The sequence below is a fragment of the Macaca fascicularis genome, chromosome 7 (assembly GCF_037993035.2).
Source record: "Macaca fascicularis isolate 582-1 chromosome 7, T2T-MFA8v1.1".
NCBI lineage: Eukaryota > Metazoa > Chordata > Mammalia > Primates > Cercopithecidae > Macaca > Macaca fascicularis.
This window is the reverse complement of record NC_088381.1, coordinates 53,128,163-53,149,655: the sequence shown is the minus strand read 5'-3', so window position 1 is coordinate 53,149,655 and position 21,493 is coordinate 53,128,163. Positions and strand designations below refer to the sequence as shown.

The window sequence follows — 21,493 nt, the reverse complement described above, 5'->3', positions numbered from 1 at the left end:
CACAGCCAACCCAAAGAAAAACCTGCCAAGATGGGCAAGAGGAGCCAAAGGCTTCAGAAGAAAGGGAAACCTCACAGAAAGGGCTACAACATAATTTTTTAAATTAAAAATTACTATTATGAGGAAGATACTGCAAAACTAAAAGCTGCACCAAGAAAGGAAATATCCTATCCTAAATATTCTAGAAAACTTGGCTTTACTCTACAAAGTCTTAATGATAATTAGTGATTACTTACACGACTAAAGATAATATTTGAGGAAAGGGAGGTGAGTGGTAAGTGGGTGGTATAAGAGCTAAATTATCATGTATTATAGTAAAAAAATAAATAACTGATGACTAAATAGGTAAATTCAGAATGAAGTTAGTAGTGGTCATGAACTAGTGGAAATTTCTGTTGCTTGCAGGAGATAACATTTGGGTTAGTTCTTAAAAAGCATAGACAGACTTAAGGAGATGACATTTCCAGGTGAAGGAAATTGAATAACCAAAGACAAACAATGAAAGAAGCAAGAACATTTAGGGAAACCAGCAATATTAACAAAAAGGTGGTGGTAGGGAGAAGGGCAACTATTTGCCTGTATAGTAAATACCAGCAGCTCCAAAGAATGTAAAGTTTATTTTTAGTACCTAAAACAGAACAAACAAAACAATAGGAACAAAAAAGAAACTAACTTCTAAACAAGTTGAATAACAAAAAGAAAAATCATCCTAGTTTGACTTTTGCTTGAGACAATTTATTTTAGCTCTTGAACGCTAGAGAATTTTTACTTTACCTGACCCGTGGGTAGTGGTTGATCTAGCATCTCAACATCCAGGTGCTTAGGAACGTTATATAATCTGCAGAGTTCACATATCAACCACTTCAATTGCTGACGAAGCTACAAAACACATTTCAGTAAATAAGCATTATGTTAAAGAGCCCTTAGAAGACATCAATAATGTTATGACTACTGTAATCAATCCAGTAGGAAATGAAAAAGTTTGTTACTGCTCAACTGCAGCTTACAGATTTAAAAGGTAGTCTTTAAAATATTTTCAGGATCCTCTAGTATAAGAAAGTTACTGTGGCTTGGGGTATAATCACTACAACTGATACCTAGCAGAATGACAATAAGGGCAGAAGAAGGAAGTTCCAGACATTGTCCAATTTCTCACTGCTAACCTGTTTTCTGAGAAACTTACAACTTCAGACAAGAGAACATTAATGCATTAATGAGGCTACCCAAAAAAATAAAAATTAAAAAAAAAAAACAGAAAAAATAACCCAGACACACACAGGCAGTGCTGTTACAGATGGATTATAAAATTATATATTCTAGACATATTCATTTAAAAGTACAGAAGCAAATGTGATCTAGTAGACAGAGCCTGGCAATCTGATAGATGACCTTGGATATCATATCTAATTCCCTGAGTATGAGTCTGCCCCATCTGTAAAACAAAGAAGTGAAAACTTTCCCAGAATGGTAAAGATTAATGAAACCTATAAAACACTTGATACTTAGTAGGTTCTTAAGTGTCTGTCTAAAAAATAACAATAATTCACTAGGAAAACTGCAAAGAATAACTGTAAATTTCCATGTTTAAGTCCAGATTGTTTTGTAAGCATATTTGCTTTAAACAAATAAGCAAGGTAAATCATGTGTACAAGTATGGTTTTCATTGTTTAAAATGTTTTTCAATGTATAAGGTGACTCAAATGGGATCTAATAAGGCAACTCACTTCACTTAGTCGGGAACAGTTTCCTAGGTGGCTCTGACCAAGAAAAGAGATGAAGAGAAAGAAGCAGGTTTACAAAGGACAAAGAAAGACGACACAGGATTAGAATGGGTTAACGAAGCAAAGAATAAGCCTTCCCAAAGTGGACAATGGAGCAAATGGAAATGAGGAAGGTTGAATGGTAAATTAGGATCCACCAAAAATCTTCATGCTTAAAAGGAAACCAAGCTCCAGTGTGGATTTGATATCCACCCAATATGCTCTATTGTGTGCTAAGTGCATAATGAAGATGACACAAGGCAATCTGGACACAGACCTAGACACTCTGACCTCTGGCACGTGAGGGGCTCCAGGAGTGCTGGGGAGTGAGGCAGCAGGGTAGTGGAGTCATACCAAGCAACAAGAAAGACAGGGTAGTACATTTTCCAGGAATTTCAATTTTCCCCCCTTCCCCCACACACCAAAAAAGCATTTGAGGGATGGGAGGAAGAAACTGAGATCACAGAGAAAATTGTAAGAGACATTCAGAAGGTCAGGTCTTAGAAAATTACTAGTTTGGCAGGGGGAGGTCAGAGAACGGTAGTATATAAAAGAACACTACGACAGTTCCCAAGTTTAGGCATGGGGGACTAGTTGGATTATTTCATTTTTTCCCCACTCACAATCACAAGGAGAATTATCGAGGAAAAACACGGGGCTGATAGAGTGCTAGGAGGTGGGTAAATGCAAATTTAAATGTCATCATTTTGAACACCCATGGCACTCCAAGTGAGATCCCCTAACATATATGATATACAGACAGATATATGGGTTTGAAGCTGGAGATAAATACAGATTTAGGAATCCCTAGAACAGAGGTCATGACTAAAGTAATGGGAGTAAAAGATTACTCGGAGAAAGCACAGAATGAGAAGAGAAGAAAGAAGTAGGCCAAGGAAGAAGAGATCGGAGGAGACCAAGGCAGGGTGATAAGATCAAAACAAGACAGTAACCCGATGAAAGTTCCATTAGATTATCACAATTATCACAGAGCCTGACACAGAAGCCAGTATTTTTTTAATTGTGTTCTACTATTAAGTTTCCTGTACCCACCAGGAAAGTAAAAAGTATAAACAAGCATATAGATTGTTTCACATTGTATACTAAAGGGGCCAATTATACACAATATTTTATGCCTTGCTTTTTCACTTAATGTATCTTAGAACTTTGCATATGCTCTTATGGAAAGACTGGCTGTTTTTTTTTTTTTTCTTTTTTGCCTACAACAGAATATTCTATTGTAAAACTATACACTATAATTTTTATTTAACCAACTCTTTATTGGTGGACATTAAGAATGGAGGAATGTTTCAACAAGGGAACAATCAACAGTATCAAAATACTGCAGAGGGGTCAATTTGGGGACTAAGAAAGGTGCCACTAGTTTTGGCAACTAGGAGATAAATTTTAGTGCAACAATGAAGGTACAATCCAGATTATAATAACTTCAGTGAAAAAAGGTGAAGACATGCAGCTTATTCTCTTAAGAAACTAGGCTATGATAAACTGGCAGAGGCTGTAAGAGTGGGAGGTGAGTTGTTTTCTCCTTCATGTAAATATATTCACTTTTTAAAAAACTAGGCCCAATGTTATATCCTATTTCATTTAACCTTATGAACATGTTTACTTAATATTTTAGACACTGAAAAGTAACTCATTTTTGCTATTATAAAACCGTTATCTTTAGATCTTCTGAAGCAACTTCCTAAAAGGAGGTAGCAGTAACAGAACTATGTCTGCCATTCTTTCCCATCAACCCCCTTGCTGGGGATGTAAACATGTGTCCATCTAACTTTTAATTTTTACCTCTTACCTTCATGGCTCTCCATACAAACCTTAACTCGTGTGTGTGTGTGTCTGTGTGTGTGTGTGTTTGTGTGTGTATATATGGAGAGAGAGAGAGAAAGAGAAAGAGGGTCTTGCTATGTTGCCCAGGCTGATCTCAAACTCCTGGGCTCAAGCAATCCTCCCACCTCGGCCTTCCAAAGTGCTGGGATTACAGGCATGAACCACTGTGCTAAGCCTCAGCCTTAACTCTTAAAATATTTTTTTTTGGAGACAGAGTCTTGCGCTGTCGCCCAGGCTGGAGTACAGTGGCACAATCTCGGCTCACTGCAACCTCTGCCTCCCAGGTTGAAGCAATTCTCCTGCCTCAGCCTCCCAAGTAGCTGGGATTACGGGTACATGACACCACACCTGGCTAATTTTTGTATTTTTAGTAGAGATGGGGTTTCGCCATGTTGGCCAGGCTGGTCTTGAACTCCTGACCTCAACTGATTCACCCGCCTGGGCCTCTCAAAGTTCTGGGATTACAGGTGTAAGCCATCACGCCCAGCCTTCTGTTCTTAAGAATAGATGTGTTTACACCAACTATAACTTATTTTGACAAAAATCAGAGTTGAGACTCAAACTTCCTCAAATAGTTTTCCTAAGACTATTTACAGAATAATCTGTCCTTTCCTTATTAAGTTAAAATACCACCTTCACCTTACGCTAAATTCTCATTTGCATGACTCTGGTTCTAAATTTCCATTGCCTTTATCTGTCTGGAACAGGGTTAGTACACAACATTTTATTGAACATCTGGTTGAACAAGTCTATTTTTTTTTTTTTTATCATTTACTCTTTTAAACGTTAGAGTCATTTTGTTAACTTCCAAAAATAAATCTGCTGGGATTTGTACTGAAATTTATTACATATATATACACACACACACATATACACATATATACATATGGGTATATATACGTATTATGTATTTTATATATACATATATGTATACACACACATACATATACATATATTTTTTTTGAGACAGTCTCATTCTGTCACCTACGCTAGAGCTCAGAGGCACAATCTAGGCTTACTGCAATCTCTGCCTCCCAAGCTCAACTGATCCTCCCACCTCAGCGTCCTCAGTAGCTGGGACTACAAGTGTGCACGGCTATACCCTGCTAATTTTTGTATTTTTTGTAGTGACGGGGTTTCACCATGTTGCCTAGGCTGGTCTTGAACTCATGAGCTCAAGCAACCTGCCTGCCTCAACATCATAAGGTTCTGGAATTACAGGCATGAGCCACTGCACCCAGCAGAAATTACATTTACGAATATGAAGACATGGTGATAAGTGACATATTTATAACATGAGATCTGCTCATACAGGAACACAGAATGCAAATCTTTCCTTCCACTCAGCAAAACTGTTGTGTTCTTGATAAAAGTCCTGCACATCTAAGTTGATTCCTAGGTATTTAATTTTTGTTGAAATACTTGAAAAAATACTTTATCACTGTATCTTCTATGTGATTATAGCTAAAATTGTGGAAAGCTATTAACTTTTATGTAACAGACCTTTTAACCAGTATCTTAAAAACTCTTTTTTCCGGTTGGTTCCTCTGAATATTTTTAGGTAACCAATCATGTCAGCCGAAAATAATGAGGATTATTTTTCTATAAAGACTTTATGATATCATGGGAAAATACAGTAATTTTCTTTTTTTTTTTTCCTGAGACGGAGTCTCACCCAGGCTGGAGTGCAGTAGTGTGATCTTGGCTCACCACAACCTCTGTCTCCCAGGTTCAAGGAATTCTCCTGCCTCAGCCTCCCAAGTAGCTGGGATTACAAGCCTGTGCCACCATGCCCAGTTAATTTTTGTATTTTTAGTAGAGACAGGGTTTCACCATGTTGGCCAGGCTGATCTTGAACTCCTGGCCTCAAGTGATCCGCCCGCCTCAGCTTCCGAAAGTGCTGAGATTATAGGCGTGAGCCACCGTACCCAGCCAGTAAATGTGTTTTAAACTGATATAAAACAATATAGAATATGACCTCAACTATTTAAACATATGTATAAAGTTATATGTATTTTACTAGCAAAGAAAAAATATATACTGGTAGAAAATAACCATCATGTCAACAGTGGTTATATTAGGTAGAGAAATTATGGGAGATTTTAATATTTTTTTCCTGTCTATATTTTACTAATTTTTTCAACAATGCTTGCTGAGTTTTATAATCAAGAAAAAAAGTGTTAAAAATTTTTGCAACACAGAAGTTATATTTCTTTATATACTAAAAACAAAAATAAAACTTTATATTTGAATACCTTTGACTTTTGCTGCACTTACAGACCTTGAAAGAAAAGGCAATTCCCTCATACTAGTTCTGGTGTCATTCTCCCCATCTCTTCCTTCACTTCCACCTTGGTCTTTTTTTCTGCTTCCCATCTTGGCTAATGATCTCTACCCAAAATGCTTGATTTGGCTTAATGGTTAGATTTCAGGGAAAAAGAGATCCCTAATTCATAATCGAAATTAAGGTTATACATGTGGGAAATAAAAAAGAGAGACCAGGTAGTAAACAGAATTTGAAAGACAACAACAACAACAACAACAAAAAAAAAACCTACTCTTTAATTCCTACAAGATTATAATCATTAATCGTGCTTTTATATCATATTATCTCTTAACATTTAATTTCTATATGTAATGTTCATAAGGAAAAAAGAAAATAGCTTGGCTTATTTTCTTACCGAATTGTTGTTCTTAGTATCTTCTAGACGTTCCAGAACTGATGTCAGATTTGGGTCATCAGAGTCCACAAACCATATTGGTGAAGAAGATGGATAGGATTCCTGTTTAACACAGAGACACCTATGTTAAACATTTACATACAGACTAACCCAAATATGCAATTAAACCACACCACTAAATGGCAAGATGACCACAGATTTAAACAAAATGTATGGGGGAAAAGACAACACGTTAAAAACCATGTGAGAGGCCGGACTTTTGAGACAGCTATTCTCCTTGCATAGCACTGTCTGTTGCTACAGCTCATAGAAGTCAATGATTTTCTTCAACATTGGTAGGCAGCCTCTAAAATGGCCCCAATCACCTTCACCTCCTGCCATTCACACCCTTGTAAACATTCCCACCCCTGGACCTAGTGACTCACTTCTAACAAAGAGAATACAGCAAAAGTAATAACATCACTTCTGAGATCAGGCTACCAAGAGACTATGATGTCTGCCTTGGTCACCCTTCTCCTGCTTTTTCCATTGCTCCCTCTGATGGAAACCAGTTGCCATGTGATGAGGTGCCCTATGGAGAGGCCCACATGGCGAGGGATTATAAAAGGCCTCAGACCAAAAGCCATCTAGAAACAAAGGCCCAGTCCAACAGCCTGTGAGATAAATCCTGCCAACATCTACATGAGTGAGCTTGGAGACTGATTCTCTCCTTATCCTGCCTTAGGATGATCACGGCTGCCACCAACACCTTCACTGCCTGGTGAGAGGCCAAGTCAGTGAACCCAAGATAAATTGCACAAAATCCTGACCCACAGAAATGGTGAGATGTTTGTTGCTTTAAGCTGCTAAATTTGTTACAGAGAAAGAGAAAACTAATTCAAACACCATAAAATTCTAATGTTTTTTTTTTTTTTTTTTGAGACGGAGTCTTGCTCTGTAGCCCGGACTGGAGTGCAGTGGCCGGATCTCAGCTCACTGCAAGCTCCGCCTCCCGGGTTTACACCATTCTCCTGCCTCAGCCTCCGGAGTAGCTGGGACTACAGGCGCCCGCCACCTCGCCCGGCTAGTTTTTTGTATTTTTAGTAGAGACGGGGTTTCACGGTGTTAGCCAGGATGGTCTCGATCTCCTGACCTCGTGATCCGCCCGTCTCGGCCTCCCAAAGTGCTGGGATTACAGGCTTGAGCCACCGCGCCCGGCCAATTCTAATGTTTTAACCTATCACACAAACGAAGTACTACCAAGAAATGCCATTACTACATACATACACACACACACACACACACACACACACACACGCATTTTGTTTTTAACCTCAAGACGGAGTCCTGCTCTGTGGCCCAGGCTAGAGTGCAGTGGCGCAATCTTGGCTCACTGCAACCTCCGCCTCCTAGGTTCAAGCGATTCTCCTGCCTCGGCCTCCTGAGTAGCTGGGATAACAGGCACATGCCACCATGCCAAGCTAATTTTTTGTATTTTTAGTAGAGATGGGGTTTCACCATGTTTGCCAGGCTGGTCTTGAACTCCTGATCTCATGATCCGCCCGCCTCAGCCTCCCAAAGTGCTGGGATTACAAGCATAAGCCACCACGCCAGGCCCATATCTTTTTAAATACATGTGATTTTTGAAAAAAGCTAACGAACTAAGCATTATGTGCTTTCACCCACTAACAGACATTTACTCTGTTACTTTGTATGCTTTTCTATTATAAATTGGGGGAAAACCATTATTATTATATATTAGCTTCAGAACAACTAGGTTCAGAACAACATGGAAAACAATTTTGCAGAAACAATTTTAGGAAACACTGCTTTGAGAACTATGATTTATAGCTGAAGCCACAGAAACTGAATATTTTTAAAGAATTTTGACAAATGTTCTTTTAAGAATAAGTTGTACTGATGGAGGACATCATTAATAATATACCTGGTCAATAATGGGTTATTTACTATTCTCATTCCTCTAACTCTTACTGTGCCCCAAATCTCTTTACAGGCTAAATGAGAAACTCTTCAGAATTAATCCTGTTCTTAAAGAACACTACTTATTGAGTACTGCATTTTCTTATTCAAATTTTTCAGCACACGTTGGGAATACACCATCTGGACCATTTTTACTGTTTTAGTTTTTAAGTTTCTTTTTCCTTAGGCTAAAGAAACTGCAACTACACTTAGGATCTCATTTTATTAGGTTAGTATTTGTCTAGTAAACTTCAGCATAAGCCAAGCAACATATATGTTGTCACTCTGGACTGAAACCCCTAAAAACCATATTAAGAAAATTAGAAAAACAACTGAAATCATGTTTTTAATCTTGTAGATGGAAAGATATGATACACTGTAGATCTAAGTACTTATTTCAATGGTTCCCAAAGTGGGGCCCCTCAGACCCCCAGGTCCAAACTATTTTTACAAGAATATTAACATGTTGACATATGCTGTGAGGGTGAAGACACAATGGTGGATAAAAATGCTGGCACTTTAGCACAAATAAAGGCGGTAACACCAAACTACTAGTAGTCATGGTATTCTTCACTATGCACAGGAAAGGTTTAAAAAGGAAGAGCAACAAAAGATCAGTTTCATTTAAGAATGTCTACAATAAGGCTGGGAATGGTGGCTCATGCCTGTAATCCCAGCACTTTGGGAGGCCAAGGCAGGAGGATCACTTGAACCCAGGAGTTCAAGACCAGCCTGGCCAACATGGTGAAACCCCATCTCTACAAAAAAATACAAAAATTAGTTAAGCATGGTGGTTGCATGCCTTCAGTCCCAGCTACTTGGGAAACCGAGGCAGGAGGATTGATTGAGCACAGAAGGTCGAGTCTCCAGTGAGCTGTGATCACGCTATTGCACTCCAGCCTGGGTGACAGAACAAGGCCCTGTCTCAAAAATAAAAAGAATGTCTATGATAAAGCAGTGAAAATTTTACTACATCTTAATCTTGAATATGTCTTTTTAGTATTTCAAGTGATGAAATGGGAAGTACATAGGAGCATTCCTACAGACTGCCTGAGAAAAAACCCTTGTGTGACTAAGTCGTGAACTGAATTAACCACTTTAATGGAATACCATTTTTACTTGAAAGGATGATTGACAATGTTATTGCAACTTGTTTTCGGATTTTCCTCAAAAAATAAGATTCTGTCATTTCAAGAAAAACAACAGACAGGCCATAATAAAATTCAATAATAAAACAGCTATAATAAAATGCAAGTTTTTGAACAAAAAATTAGTTTTTGAAAACTTGTATCCACCACTGTTTTCCAAGTATATCCTGATAACATTGCTGGCAATATTGATGAATGTATATTGAAACTGTAAAATCAAATGTATGAACATTTAGAAGATCTCGGTGAACCATTATTATCTAAATGACCAATGCATGATGTTATATCACGCAAGGGTAAAAGATCCAAAGTTCAAGAAAGACCAAGTTTTGATGGAGTATCAAAAAAGAACCCTAGGCAACATGGCAAAACCCTAGCTCTAGAAAAAATACAAAAAATTAGCCAGGTAAGATGGCCTACACCTGAGTCCCAGGAGACTGAGGGTGCAGTGAGCTGTGATCACACCACTGCACTCCAGCCTGGGCAACACAGTGAGCCCCATCTCAAAAAAAAAAAAAAAAAAATCCACAATTATCTAAAATGGCCATTAAAATATTCTAGAATTTTTCCAACCAGGTGTCTGTATGAAGTTAGATTTTGTTTACATTATTTCAAGCAAATACCATACAACAAATTAAATGCAAAAGCAAATGACAGACCAAACATCAATGAAATCTGCAAAAAATGTAAGACTGTGCTACTATTCTATTTTTGGCTTAGAAAATTTTGTTTCATAAAAGCATTTATAACAATATATGATGAGTTTTTAAAGAGTTAATGTTTTCAATATTTCTGATTTAACTTCTAGTGATAAACACCAACAGACATCTTACATAAACCAAAGCCCTTGGGTCCTCAACATATTTTCAAGAGTGTAAAGGAGTCCTGACCACAAAACTTTGAGAACTGCTGCCTTCCCTTCCACTTTCCTTCCTTCCTTAGAATTTCTTCCTTGGAAGAAACATCCCTTTGCCATTCTATATTAACTTACATAGTTCCATTGAGACCAGTTTTGCTACCTCCCTCCCTCCCATCTTTCCACCTCCCTCTCTTGACACAAAACCTAACCAAAGGACTCGACCAGCCCACCCATTTCCAGTGATTAGCTGTCAGGTGGGTTAAACCAAGAAAATCTGGGTTTTCCCTGAGACTAGACCTCTAGTTCTGAGAGATCTGGAATCATAGGGACAAGGTTGGCCACCTAGGTGTGGTCAGAATTCATCTCACCTAAACACAAAGAGTAAGTTATAACATGGATCTACAATATTGTTGAGTGAAAAAGCAGATTACAAAAAAATCTGATTTTTTTAAGGGAGAGGGAACATATATAAGCATCGGAGAAAAAATATGAGCAGATAACTGGAAAGATACAAAATTCTGATAGTGGTATATTCTGAGTGGTAGAATTACAAGTAATATCTCCTGGTTTTGACTAAAATTTTTTTAATGTCTTACAATAAGAAGATTTTGTTTTCCATATTATAAAATATCCACCACCCTAGGAAACTTAACCTTCAGCACAAACTCTACATCATTTTCAAGGTTTGTTCAGTTTAATATTTAAGACACAATCTACTTTGAAAGACATCTAAAATAATGACCAACATTTAAACCTATGTATTAATGTTTTCAATCTTTCACATGCTTTAAGTTTTGTAATTCTGATAAGGTTATATCTACCTTGAAAAGATAAGTTTTCCTACTATTTCTCTTTAAAATAAATATGACCTATAATATGTCAGTTTTTAAACAGTGAATGGTGCTCAAAAATTCCAATACAAATTCTGGCAGTTTTCCCGTACATAGAATGTTTAAGTGCTTCTAGCACCGCTCCTTTTTCACCACAGTTATGAAAACACCGAACAATTATCTAAGCATCTAATTATTCAGGTCCTTTGTTCTTATCCATCCTATTAGTTTCATAGTAATTTTAAGGCCTGTGAGGATGAAGTTGTCTGTGACAGCTACCATAAAGATTATTGTAAGTGGACAAATTTCAAACAAATTCATCACCACTACCATCCCCACCATAAAACTGTCTTAATACAGGGAAACACAACTGAAGATTAACCAAGCCAACCTCTTTACCTGTCACTGCTTAAGAAAAAGATTTTTTTTGTCTTTAACTTTCTGTATCTATTTTTCTCCATAAATCCACTGAGATCATTGTGTGGCTCTATCTCAAGCACCAGCAACCAAAACTGCCTGCCAGAATGGTCAGTTTTTGTATCTTTCCAAATGTAGGACACAGCTATCTTCAGGGATTTCATAATTTTTTTTTAAATGATGAACAAACTTCTTGAAGGTTCAGAGATATAGCAGTTGTAATTCTTCTGAAGGCTAGTTATGGGACACATTACTTTCATACTTTGCTGTTCAATAAATGTGGGGTGGAGAATGAAGTAAATTGACAGAATTAGCATATAATACCTTAATAAAATTCTAACTGCTCTGACAACAAAAGATACTTAAAATGCGCACACATGGTTCCCTGATAGTCATTTTACAAATAAACAACCAAGTAGCTAACCAGCCCACAAAAGCAGAGTAAAACTTCTAACTCTTGTTAAAATAAAAATGCTTATAAACCCAAAAAGAAAATGCTTAAGTATTCAAACACAAGCAGCAAATTACAGCTACTGAGAACATCATTGTAAGCAAACTGAGGCACAGAAAACAAAGGTGCTGATGAGGATCTGAACCACCTAAGCTGCAGAAACCCACTGGATGGTTTCCTAGGTTCCAAGTCAGGATTATCTTTCGGAATCTTCTAGAAGAGATCACATAACACTGTTACAAAGGATCTGGAAAAAGGGACCCCTGCTTTATCACTCTGGCTCTCCAGTCATGCTTTACATTTGGCAGTGACTATTTCCATTCAACTCAATTCCCCACCCCTCAACTAGCTGACATTTATCAAATACTACCTTTTTCCAGGTTTAAGTAAGTTTAACCAAATTAAAAAAAAAAAAAAAAAAAAAATCAAGACACTAAGGGATATACTATTCATGAAAGGGAAACCTAAGTCTCCTCTTCATGTATCTGTTCCTTTCAAAGACAGGTATAAAAATGGGGATGAGAGAGCATAGATAACCACTAGGAATTTGACCCTATATTATAAATTGGTCAGATAAATGAAAACAATGATTCCTCTGGAATGAAAGTACCACTTAGGTGCTTAACATGACAGTTCTGATAGTTCCAAATGCTTTTCCGTGAATTGAATTTGGAAAGGTAATCTGTCCCAGGAGGGCAAACCAAAGAGAAAGTCTTAGGCTCCTTAGTCCAGCTTTATTTCCTTTGTACAACTTTGACTGGACTACTTTTTAATCACAGTAAAGACTAGAAAAATGCAAGATGAAGTTAACAGCATTGCTTTATTTCCCATGAAAAGCTGTTATAAAACATTTTCAAAATAAAGTGTTTTTCAGCCCCAAATGACACCATCACTTTTATATTTGTAGAACACAGTATCAATGCCAAAGAGCTGTCCTCTATATGCTCTCTTGCAGGGCAAAAATTATCTACTATATACAGAAACACAGTAAAAGAAGTGATTTACTTAAGCTCCTAACTACTAAATAAAAGCTAAACTTCTCACTTTCTCCTAGATTCACAGCTCCAACATTTCTAAAATTTAGTATCTTGCTGTTGGGGGTACGCGCTTTTTGGCAATAATGAATAGAAATTTAATTAACCAATCAAAAAAAAGTCCCACTAAAAGCAGCCTAGCAAACAGCCACTCATGCAGAAAGGGTAATAATTTATGCTCTGCAAGTAATATAAAAAATGAAGTTTCATTTGTTTACTAGCTAATTTACTTACTGGGGGAGATTTTTCATTCTAAAACAGTGATTCCCTACCAAGAGTGCCCAGATGCCAAAAAGTCCATAAAAGGAATAATGGAGTTGCCAAGTTATGTTAAATACTTCAAAAGGACTAAAAGAAAGCCATATACTAGCTCCCAGTAAGGCTGCACAGGTTATTAAAACAAGCTGCTTTGCATTTTGGTGTGATTGTAACAACGAATTAGATGGCAATCAGGTTAATTTACTGAAGATGGAAAAACCATACTTCAGTTTGTGTAACAGGCAATATTTCACATCATGGCTTCACAGAAAAGAATAAAAAGGACTCCTTGAGGTTGAAAAAGAGCACCCTTTTCCCTTCATTATTTAAGATTAGGACAAATTTGGCCGGGCGCGGTGGCTCAAGCCTGTAATCCCAGCACTTTGGGAGGCCGAGGCAGGTGGATCACGAGGTCAGGAGATCGAGACTATCCTGGCTAACATGGTGAAACCCCGTCTCTACTAAAAACACAAAAAACTAGCCAGGCGAGGTGGCGGTCGCCTGTAGTCCCAGCTACTTGGGAGGCTGAGGCAGGAGAATGGCGTAAACCCGGGAGGCGGAGCTTGCAGTGAGCCGAGATCATACCACTGTACTCCAGCCTGGGAGACACAGCGAGACTCCGTCTCAAAAAAAAAAAAAAAAAAAAAAGATTAGGACAAATTTATAAAACAGGAAAAGAATTGGCTCAATTCCTTTGGCCTACAGAGTAAAACATCTACTCTGTTCAGTCTTTTTCACTTCTTACACTCTCATATGAAGTCAATTTACACACTTCCTTCAAGCCCTTAGAGACCTTTTTGTACTATCCATGACAAGTTCTTGATGTTATCTCTGCACTTTTGACAAATTCTTAGCAGTTAACTTACAAGGCAATTAAGATTTTTGTTCAAATACAATATAGCTAGAATAGGGCCATATACTCAATAAATATTTATGAAGCATTTATTGAGTGGAAGATAAAAAGCACAAAGCATAATTATAAAATATTCTCCCCTGCCACCATAAAAAAAAAATTCAAGGCTTACACAATACAGCATAAGAAAATATGACCAAAGCTAAAATAGTAAGGACTAAAGATGGGAGGAAGGGGAAATATCAGCATGAACTAAATATGACCCAGAAGAGCCTTGAGGGATGGTCAGGTATATAAAGACAAATGGGGTAGGGTTAAGGGGTGGAGGTTGGGGGCACGTTCTACAGGGGAAAATACAGCTGATACAGAAGCCTGAAAGGAAAAGCCGGCAGAGCACCTGTACAGGACTCTTCAGGAACTAGCATGCACGTGTGTAAAAAAAAACTTAGTTTCTCAAACATTAAAGAAACTGCATAAGGATGTTCCTTGGTAAGTATAAAGAAGACAAAGCCTAGCATGTAGAACTCAATAAATAATTGAACTGTCTAAAGAGGAAAAGTTAAATAAGTCTAACTCATTACCTTTTAAGAGTTACAGCTTTAGAGAATAACAAATCATAAATCAAACTAAATCATTTGAAATCCAACTCCATTTTTCCCTTGATCTTTCCCTTCAAAGCAAATGGTATCGACATGAACAAGCCATGTAGATTTTATCAAAACACTCATCCATGTTTAAAAGAGTCTTTACGGCCAGGAACGGTGGCTCACTCATGTAATCCCAGCACTTTGGGAGGCCGAGGTGGGTGGATCGCTTGAGGTGGAGTTCAAGACCAGCCTGGCCAACATGGAGAAACCCCGTCTCTACTAAAAACACAAAAATTAGCCAGGTGTGGCGGCGGAAACCTGTAATCACAGCTACGCCGGAGGCCGAGACAACAGAATTGCTTGAACCTGGGAGGCGGAGGTTGCAGTGGGCTCAGGTCACACCACTGCACTCCAGCCGGGGGGACGGAGCAAGACTCCGTCTCAAATAATAATAATAATAATAATAATAATAATAGTCTTTAATTTCAAAAGATACAAGCAGAAATATTTACAGATGAAGTGATCTGTCCGGAATCTGCTTCAAAATAATCCAAAGCGGAGTACAGATGAGGATTAGCCAAAAGTTCATCATTGTTGAGGCTGGCTACATTACACTGTTCAACTTTTGTACGTTTGATGTTTTTCTATAATTAAGAGTTAGCAGACATTTGTACTGAGCAGCTGCCATGATAATTATCTCCTGATAGTCTGTTATATTTCACTAGCACCTCAATTTTAATAGCTTCTACCTAGCGGTGGGTGCCATTACACTAGTCCTCACTAAATCCCTCCTTGTACTGAAAGTGTCTCGTTCACTTCTTGCTCCATTTCTGTTGCCACTGCCTAATCCAGGTCATCTCTCCTTATCTTTATCTGCAGCAGACTCTTACCAGCCTCCAATACGGTTCTCGATGGGGCACCAGTGGCACTTTAGGTGGGATAATTCTTTGCTGTGGCAGACTGCCTGAACGTTACAAAACATTTGGTATCCCTGTACTCCTAGCACTAAACGCTGGCACAGCAACAAGACCACCCCAACCCCACTGAGATAACCACATTTCCTAATGCCACCCACTGGAGAGAACCACTTCCAGTCCTGGATGGCAGTTACATTCTCCCAACTTACCTGAGTAAACTTAGTAGCTTCCCACGGCCTACAGATTCAGCCTCCTATCATTCAAACCAGCCCTATCTTTTCCTGGCCATGCCTCAACTTCTACAAGAGTAATCATCCTCGAAGCCATTCAGGCCAGTCTCCTTAAAACACCTGCTTCATGACAACTACTACACTTTGTTTTCCACTCTTGGAAAATCTTCCCCTTCTCCAGCCTATATCGTGGGCCTCTCAAGTCTAAGCATAAATTTTCTACTTCTAAGCAAACCACACTTTCTCAAGTCTCCGTGTCTTCTTTGGGTGGAGTTTCCTCGGTCTAAAATGCCCTTCCGCCAGTCTTCCAAAATTGTATTCACCTGTGGAAGCTCGTCTCTAACTGTCTCAGCCTCTCATCAAAGCCTTTCCCTGAAGCGCACCTCCCCCAAGTCAAAATTAGTTGCTCCCTTTGGCTTTCATGATGATACCACAGGATTTGTCACTTTCTTGAACTCTTCCCCCAAGAAGATGGGGTTCTGAAAGCGAGGACTGCTCCACTCAATTCTGCAACACTAGTGCCCAGAACACTCAGACGTATTCATTCAGTAAATGAATTCTCTCCTCAGTACAGCACTTGACTGCGTGGTTTTTTTGCTTCTGTTTTGTTTTTTGTTTTTTTTTTTTTTTTTTTTTTTTAATGAACACACTTTCTCCCCAGATAGTCTGGTAACCATTTTAAGGTCAATTATAACATCAAGGTTTTTTGCACTTGAGTACCCACTGACTCAACCAAAGACAGTTAAAAACAACAGACTTGGTTTTAGCCATGTTTAAAGACGAGCCCGAAACCACCACCTTGACGCCTACTATAACCAAGAGAATATTCTGCAGTTTGGACCAATATCCTAAATCAATTTCACGACGAACAGCTTCACAATACACTTTTATGGAGAAACTTAATACGTCAATTCCTTTATCAAGCCTTGGGTTTCTAATGAGCTTTCCGCTTAATGAGTAAGTTTTTAAAAGTGTCTTTTACAGCTTTGTGACATAAGTGATCTTTCCGGGGAGCAGCCCTGGCGCGTATCTCCTTTCACCTATCCATTTTCGAGGCTTACACACAAGGGAGGGGCCACACGAATACACACTCAACACCACCTGCCGCATCGACGGTACTAGGCGCCTTCCCAGAACACAGCAGCGCGCAGCCAGGCCCGGGGGAGACGGGTCGCTCAAACAGCACCAGAGTCTGCATTCCAACTTTTCCTCCGTCAACGAGTCCATTCTCATTGTCAGTTTCCCCTTAAACGCAAACTTAAAAATAATTGGCTGACCAAGCGGGAACGAGGAAAATTTGACTCAAAAATGAGGCGTTAAAACTTATGAGCCTTTCCCGTCGCCGGCCTGGGCTCAAACAACAGCCAGAGCCGCGCCGCCCCGCCCCGCCGCGGTCCCGGGAGCAGGCGGGCTGAGGGCCGCCATGGGCCCCATCAGGGCTCGGGCCGCCGCGGACTCCCACCTCGGGGCTAGGCGACGGGGACCGAGAGGGGCCAGAAGCCCCCAAGCCAGCCCCGCGCGAGAAGCCGTAGAGACGCGCCCTCCGCCTCCTCCCACCCAAGCCTCTCTCAGTCCCAACCGGGCCTGGGCTGGGCCAGTCGCGGGGGAAAGGGGCGGGCCAGCCCCGCCCGGGGAGCCGGAGCCTCTCCGGGGCTGGCTCCCCTTTGTCCCGGGACTCGCAGCGCCCCCTCGCCGTCCTCGCCCTGCCCCGCGGAGCCGCGGCCGGGCGCCTCACCGTGATATTGCAGTGGAGCGTGAGTGGCGGCGGCGGCGAGTGCGGGCTGCCCGGCTGCGGCACCAGGAACTGGCAGTGCAGCTCGTCCAGCTTCCAGCTGACGATGCGGAATCGCTCGTGGTTCTTGTCGAAGATGGACGCCAGGAACTTCAGCTCGGCCTTGAGCCCTGACACAGACATCTTCCCCTCATCTCCGGCGGGAGGGGCGCGGAAGGGGAGCCGGGCCCAGAGCCGCCGTCACGGCCGCGACAGCCCCGCCGGGCCGGCCTGGGCCGCGCTCTCGCGGCTCCGCCTCGTCGAGCGCGGCTGGAAAATGGCGAGGGGCGCGGAAGCCTCGGCGGGTAGCTGTGTGGCAGGCTGGGCGGCTGCTCCCTTTGTAACCGACTCCAGCGGCAGGAGGCTGCGGCCCCGCGGCTTAAAAGGGCAACAGCGACGCCGCCCCCGCTACCGCCTGGGAAAGGGCTGCCCCCACCCCGCCCCCTTCCCCCTCACCCCGGCGCGCCCTGCGCGCTCCCGTTTCAGCGCGTGCACGAGGCCAGAGCGCGCGCGCTCCCGGTCGCCCCTTCCTCGCCTTGACCCAGCTCCCTTCTGCCCGACCCATCTGCTCCGTTCCTCGCACCCGCGGACTGTAGGCTCGGGGCCAGCTGGCGCCCGGGCCCCAGAAGTAGGGGAGGAGCCGGAGACCCCCGCGCGCCCCCGCCTCCGGCCTGGGGCCGGACACGTGCGCAGCCGATCGCGCCGGCCACGTCGGCGCCGCTGCAGACTCGCGCCAGCCCCTAGGGGCGGCTCCTCAGCTTGGCCCTCGGCCCGGCACCCGCTAATCTGACCGGGGTCCTGGTGGGAGACGCGGGTGCGGCCCACCCAGCGTTACCTCCGCTACTCTCACCCTAGTCTAAGCCGCCGCTTCGCTAGCCTGGGTTTCTGTGAGGACCTTCTCACCGGATTCGCTGCTCCCGCCTTTGCTCTCAAACCATCCATTTACCTAAGTCGATGGTTTAGCCCCTGCAGGCTGTTTCCTGGAGGTGTACCATGATTTCATCCTTTCCCTTAGCTACCAACTGTGTTCTGCCGTATATAGTCTCTCTCTCCCCACTTCCCTTCTTTTGCCCTGTTTCGCAAGCTTAAGATAACCCTCCCCACCCCCACCCCCACCCCCACCCCCACCCCCATGGAGCCAGGGCCGCCCTCCATTTTCATTGAAATCTTAGCTCAAATATAATCTCCGGGCCCCTGACTACCCAATTTCAATGAGTCACCCTGTGTCACATCGTCCTGTGCTAAGTTTTTGTTGGGTACCAGTCGCTGTCTGATCTTTTCCCCATTTATTCCTTGTCTCTGCCCAGTGTTAATGTGTTCAGAGCTCTATCCCCAGGACCTAGAACAAGACCTGTTACATAGTAGAAACCCGATATGATTTAATTGAATGCTCGCTTTTATCTGGAATCCCCACCACTAGCACAATTACTGGCACATTCTAGGTGCTCAAAAAATGAATAAAGGACTGCATAGCAGTTCAAAGGAATACATCCTAATTTGGCAGAGAATAGCGTGTGCAATCATAAGTGCCAGAGGCAGGACCAGCTGCATGTGCGTCCAACCTATGTAGTTGTACAGTGCTCCCAGCTTAGAAGGGCTCCGAGCTTGGTTTAATACTCTGGTGTCGCCATTTTGAAATTTGTAATTTTTCAGAAAGGGGCCCCGCATTTTCCTTTTACACCAGTCTTACCTAGAGTTACCTAACCCTGGCACCTAACTGTCTCTTTCTTCCTAATCTGCAAGAGGTCCCTGGGCTACTGTTCCCCTTAGATGACAAAACAGAGAACAACACAGGGACACATTAAGTCTACTGAAACTTTTTATTTCCATTTACTTCTGAGATACTGTATCATGTTATAGTCCTCCTTAGCCTTTACGAAGACAAATACTCTCTTCCAGTTTATCTGAGTAACTTAGTAGCTCCCCACAGCCTACAAATTGAGTCTCCTATCATTCAAACCAGCCCTCCCTTTTCCTGGCCATGCCCCAACTTCTACCACCTTCTACCCCAACTTCTATCTAGCCTTTAAGAAGACTAAGATGCTCACAGACCCCTTTGAGGATCTAATGAAAGCTACGATCCATCTTCCCAGGAAAATACTTCTGCATCTAAAATTTTGTACTTATGGGGATTCATGACCCCAGCACTAGAGGTACATTATACACTGGTACTGGGAAGAGAAAGGGTTCCAGGCCTGGGTTCTGAGCCAGAAACAACTAGGCTGCCGTATTGGCATTATTGCTGGGTTAAGCATAGAAGTGGCTTGCCACTTTATTTTTTCTTCAGTCCTCAGTTTCTTGGGACCCTAACAGGCATGGCAATCCCAGATAAGGATTTGAGACAAAGAGCAACAAACTCTTGAGAAGTTGGTATGACTTTGAGAAACAAAATATTCTAAATAAGTTATTTAATCTGTCTAAGCTTTATTTTGTTACCTCTAGATTGCTATGAGAAAGTAGATCTTTCTAAATTGCAAGTATTTTTGCTAGCTGTATCTCAGAAATATATACAAATATTAATTTCACAATCGCTTTTTGAGCATCTATCTGCTGCATGCCAAGCTGTAAGAGGGCTGGAAAGATACATAGATACAGTCCCTGATTTTAAGAAGCTTAATGTTTAGCATCAAAAACAAAGTATTGTTTCCTGATGCTTTTGGCTGCAAATAATAGAAAACTGTGATTTAATCTGCCGTGGACAATAAGGAAATAAATTACTTCACATAATAGGAAGTCCAAAAACAGAACAGTCTCCAGGATTGGTTGATCTGAGCTTTCCTGTCATCAAAAGTCCAAATTCTTTCCATCTCTTTTGTTGGATTAAGAACAAGGTGGCTGTAGCTGTTCTTGCAGTTCACATCCAGACATGAAAATATCCAGAGGCAGAAAGGACATTTTCTTCTATGTTTCCTTCTAACACATGGGAAGGTTTCCAAGAATCTTCCCAGCAGACTTCCCTTAGTGTGTCCTTGACCAGAAATGTATCACATGCCCACCCCTAACACCACAGAGAAGTAGATGGGATTACTGTGGATTTCCAACCTGTTGGGATGGAATGGTTGCTAGGGAGTCCCCATAGTCTTACACAGACAAGTAAAGACAACATCAGATCATATGTGATATGAAGTTCAAACTACTGAACTACATTTCAGGGGAGGAAGAAACTAATTCCATGAATTATTTGCATGAAAGTAGGGCCATATTCAGAGGATATTCAAGAGGTCATTTGATTGTAGAGTACAGCAAGGGGCCAAGAGAAAGAAAAAGCTGAGATATTATTTTTGGCCAGATTTCGAGCCCTGAAATACCATGTCAGGGACTGTAGTATAATAGTTTCATTTGGTGAGAGGCATCACTTTTTTTTTTTTTTTTGGAAACGGAGTCTCGCTCTATCACCAGGCTGGAGTGCAGTGGCACAATCTCAGCTCACTGTAACCTCTGCCTCCTGGGTTCAAGTGATTCTCCTGCCTCAGCCTCCTGAGTAGCTGGAACTATAGGCACGCACCACCGTGCCCAGCTCATTTTTGTATTTTCACTGGAGACAGCATTTCACCATGTTGGCCAGGATGGTCTTGATTTCCTGACCTCATGATCTTCCCGCCTTGGCCTCCCAAAATGCTGGGATGACAGGCATGAGCCACCGCGCCTGGCAGAGAGTCATCACTTTTTTTTTTTTTTTGAGACAGAGTCTTGCTCTGTCGCCCAGGCTGGAGTGCAGTGGCGCGATCTTGGCTCACTGCAAGCTCTGCCACCCGGGTTCACGCCATTCTCCTGCCTCAGCCTCCCGAGCAGCTAGGACTACAGGCGCCCGCCACCATGCCTAGCTAATTTTTTTGTATTTTTAGTAGAGACGGGGTTTCACTGGAGTAATCACTTTTAAGAGTCATCTG

At 41.5% G+C, this 21,493-nt stretch overlaps 1 protein-coding gene across 27 annotated transcripts in view; it reads right to left on the bottom strand.

Moving 5' to 3' along the window:
- UBE2Q2 (ubiquitin conjugating enzyme E2 Q2) overlaps window positions 1-17,958 on the bottom strand; it is a 58,711-nt gene extending 40,753 nt beyond the window's left edge. For 12 of the 27 annotated variants that reach the window (XR_012415218.1, XR_012415219.1, XR_012415221.1 and 9 more), the window contains exons 1-3: window positions 17,568-17,958; window positions 6,290-6,391; window positions 775-879 (exon numbers count right to left, since the gene is read on the bottom strand). Coding sequence is in view for 20 of the 27 variants with exons in the window: in XM_005560135.5 (XP_005560192.1) it covers window positions 775-879; window positions 6,290-6,391; window positions 17,568-17,747 (387 nt within the window). In the remaining 7 variants the exon portion in view is untranslated. Of the gene's footprint in view, window positions 1-774; window positions 880-6,289; window positions 6,392-16,933; window positions 17,403-17,567 lie in introns of those variants that run through there. The other 15 variants (XR_012415220.1, XR_012415222.1, XM_005560136.5 and 12 more) reach the window with 3 other exon arrangements.
- Between the last annotated feature and the right edge of the window lie 3,535 nt (window positions 17,959-21,493).